Source organism: Cucurbita moschata, unplaced genomic scaffold (genome assembly GCF_002738365.1).
Source record: "Cucurbita moschata cultivar Rifu unplaced genomic scaffold, Cmos_1.0 Cmo_Scf00012, whole genome shotgun sequence".
NCBI classification, from domain to species: Eukaryota; Viridiplantae; Streptophyta; class Magnoliopsida; order Cucurbitales; family Cucurbitaceae; genus Cucurbita; species Cucurbita moschata.
In genome coordinates, this window is record NW_019268528.1 from 1995218 (window position 1) to 1999131 (window position 3914).

A 3914-nucleotide genomic window follows, 5' to 3' on the forward strand; every position below is an offset into this window, starting at 1 on the left:
GACCGTCTTAATCAATTATAAGATCAATTTTTTATTTTGGATTTTTATTAATAATTAATGATTTTATTAGACAAAATTAAATATTGAAAAAAAATTAAATTTTGCAAACACGTTTTGAAGCATTTAAAAAAATGGTTTCTAGAAGTGTGTTCGTTTTGTAATTGATTTTTGAAAAAGTATCTGATTAAAAAACATTTTAAAAATAGATCTTCGTTAACTTTCATGATGCATAGATCCAACAGAAAATACAAATTTTTTCTTGAAAAAGACAGTCATAAATAAATAAATAATTTTTTTAAGGTAAACTTTTGAATCTGTCTAATAATTTCTTCCAATTTTAATATTTAATCTAATAATTTTCTCGCATATTCGAACATTTTAGAAATTAATCGATCTATTATTAAATAAAATCTTAGACTTTAAATTTCGTATCGAGTAGCTATGGTTAGATTCGTAGATTTAAAAATATATTAAATAGTACAAAGACCAATGAAATAAAAATAAAAAATTAAAATATCTAAACAATTCTAAAAATTAACATTTTTGTTAAATTTGGAAGTTTATTAAATACCAATTTTAAATTTAGAAACATATTAAACATGTAAAGTAGAATAAATAAATAAATAAAAACTAAATAGACATCAACTTCCAAATTTGAAAACTAAACTTATAATTTAATTAAAAGAGTTCGAACACTTCAATTTTTACTATTTGAAGCAAGAGGGTGTTAGAAAGTAAGTATTATTTGAACGTTCCATAATTATAAAAAAAAAAAAAAAATAAAACTCAATGGTCGGAATTTTCACGACTTGCGCGAAAACACACTCCACGACTCTTACGATGTGCCCAAATCGAAATCCAACCTCCCCTCCCTCCTTTAGCGTTCCCAAACACCTGCAAGGAAGTAAAGAAAGGAGAATACCGGGAAATAGAGAAAACACCAAAGTTTTTTGGCGAGCAAAACCCATAGATCCAAGGACCACGAACCCTCTGTTAGACGAACACGACTCTCCACAATGGTATGATATTGTCCACTTTGAGCATAAGCTCTCATGGCTTTCCTTTGGGCTTCCCCAAAAGGCCTCATACCAATGGAGTTAGTATTCCTCACTTATAAACCCATGATCACACCCTAAATTAGTCGATGTGGGACTTCCATCATCCAACACCCTCAGCCCTGACGCCTAAATCGACCAGCCCACACCGCGAAAGTGACCACCGGCCTTAATACATACAACCAAAGCAAACTTACACCGTGTTGTCATCGTCGTCAATGTCGGAGAAGGAATTCAAATTTTGGATTTTTTAAGAATCTCTGACCTACCTCCACAGATGTCCAACAACCACGAAACTTCGTGGAAGATGAGTAGAAGGTCTAACAGAGAGGTTGAGGAGGAGAACGGCAGAAGAGAACGTTGGAAATAGTCGCGGGAAGGAGAGAGAAAACAAATTGAAAAATCGCGCAGAAAATCGGGCAAGGAAGAAAGGGTCCGACAGATTAGTTGTCAGACACACTCATACAAGAAAGAGACGACACTCAGGAAAATAAGTAAAACCAACTACCATGTCCTTCTTCAACTTGCTGTACACATATGTAGACAGAAGAGAAAAAAAACTGCTAATAACCTACGCAACAACGGTTAATAACCTACACTAACTTCCTTTGCTACTAGCCACAAATACTAAAATACAAGATTAAATAAATTAACATTAGTGTCGGACCCAATTTGCAACCCACGACCCTCGCTGTAGCACCAAGGCCCAAACTACAGTGCCCCAGCCTAGTCGTAACCCGCGACCCTTGCTTGCCTCTCAAACCTGAGGCCCAAGACGTCTGCATTTATGTGACTCGCTTTGGTGCAGCCACGTGTCCACCTGCAACAAAAAAAGTTGTGATACATGATGATGTACATGAGTTATTTTACGATGTATGACGTACTTGACATGTTTGATACACTTAATGGTGTTATGATGAGTATGATGTTTTTGCATGACGTTTACCTTAATATGATGATGTCCATATTAAGCATGTTGTATGGTGAAGAATGTCATATTGCATTATGTCGATAGATCGACCTAGAACACAATCCTAAGAGCATGAAAACGATATTAATATAAATATCCAACGAACATGTGTTACTAAATGTAACAGAGAGATGAGACTTGGTTGTGTCAGAAGAGATGTTAAGACGAGAACTAGAGGGACCTCATGCATGTTGTATGTACATAAGCATAGGGATACTTCACCTTGACATAATGAGTGCGGACATGCACAGTAGGATGATGTGAGTGATCATGGTGAGCATGACACCAGGGGTCCGCTGACCTCTGGACGTTTGCTCCAGACAGGTAGCTTGACCAGAGAGGGTTCAAGGGTTGTGCGAATCACCCGAAGATTCACACTCGCACGTGTAGATCGTGTGTAGGGAAGTACTCCACATCCATAGTAGTCCAGGCTAGAGATCACCCCTAGTATGAGGTGAGATAAAGATAGGTCCTAAAGCATATTTGCATGTGATTGCATTTAGCATGACCCCTGTAGTGCGGTCATTTACTAGTATTCTTCGAAATACTCAAGCCGTGTGCTACATCAATTTTTAGGTAAAGACAAGGCGCCCATGTTCGGGTGATGACGACATCGGGAGCAGAGACTATGGCACGAGCATAGGGTAAATGCATATTTAAATTCCTAGTTCGGTTAGAATAGGTCACTTTGCATTTCATTGATTTAAATTATTTTATATTTGTTTTTATTTTCTTTAAATTTCAGTATTTTGTATTAAACATGTAAGATCATGACTGTGTTTTCCAGAGATACAAGATGTTTTAAACGTTTTCAACATTTATATTATAGATGATGTTTTATTTGAAGAGTTATATTCCACATCTTAGCAGAGCATGAAACATTAATAAGAACTATAAGTAGTGAGTAGAGTCGTTACAATTATTGATGATTTTTTTAGTAAACACGTGTAAAAGATGTGAAAAATGAGTTTTCTAAACAAATTTCTCTCATGGCCACTTTGTTGAAACTCAATCCCCAAGGTGATTATGAAACTAATATTTTTTAAATGTGAATCATTGGACGTGATAATGAGGTTCATGTGGGTTTATTTTTATTTTCATTAAGCTTATCGGGCAGGTGAGAGAGAGAGAGAGAGAGAGAGAGAACAGTGTTTTGTTGTGCTATAAATAGAAGAGCAAAATTGATTGATTCTCACACTCACACCATCTTCTTCTATCTACTACAACTAAGACACAGAAAAAGAGAGCCAAAATGTTTGGAATTGGAAAGAATATCATAGAGGGAGCTCTGAATACCACCGGAGATCTTGCCGGCGCCGTTATCGGTGCCGGTGGTAACATTGCAGACCGGGTCACCAGCCTTGGTGGCAAGAAGATCAAAGGGAAAGTCATTCTTATGCGAAGCAATGTGTTGGATTTCACTGAGTTCCATTCCTCTGTTCTTGATAGCTTCACTGAGCTGTTGGGCGGCGGCGTTTCTCTTCAGCTCATCAGCGCCACTCATGCTTGTAACCTTCCCTTCCTCTATTCTCTCTCTTTTTTTTATCTCTATTTGGTCACCAAATTGTAATGGATGATATCCACAGCAAATGACTCGCGAGGGAAGCTTGGGAGCAAGGCGTTTCTAGAGAGGTGGATCACTTCACTCCCACCATTGTTCGCCGGAGAATCAGTGTTTCAAGTCAACTTTACATGGGAAGATGACTTCGGATTCCCCGGAGCTTTCTTCATCAAAAATGGTCACACAAGTGAGTTCTTCCTCAAGTCCCTCACTCTCGAGGATGTTCCCGGCTTTGGAACCGTCCATTTCGATTGCAACTCCTGGGTTTACCCTTCTGGAAGATACAAGAAAGATCGTATTTTCTTCGCCAACAAGGTAATATTTTCGT

At 37.4% G+C, this 3914-nt stretch overlaps 1 protein-coding gene across 1 annotated transcript in view; it reads left to right on the forward strand.

Moving 5' to 3' along the window:
• The first annotated feature begins 3208 nt into the window (after nt 1-3208).
• LOC111450817 (linoleate 9S-lipoxygenase 1-like) overlaps nt 3209-3914 on the forward strand; it is a 1427-nt gene continuing 721 nt past the window's right edge. The window contains exons 1-2 of the mRNA XM_023091110.1: nt 3209-3533; nt 3612-3901. Coding sequence (XP_022946878.1) covers nt 3278-3533; nt 3612-3901 — 546 coding nt within the window. The 5' untranslated portion in view covers nt 3209-3277. The remainder of the gene's footprint in view (nt 3534-3611; nt 3902-3914) is intronic.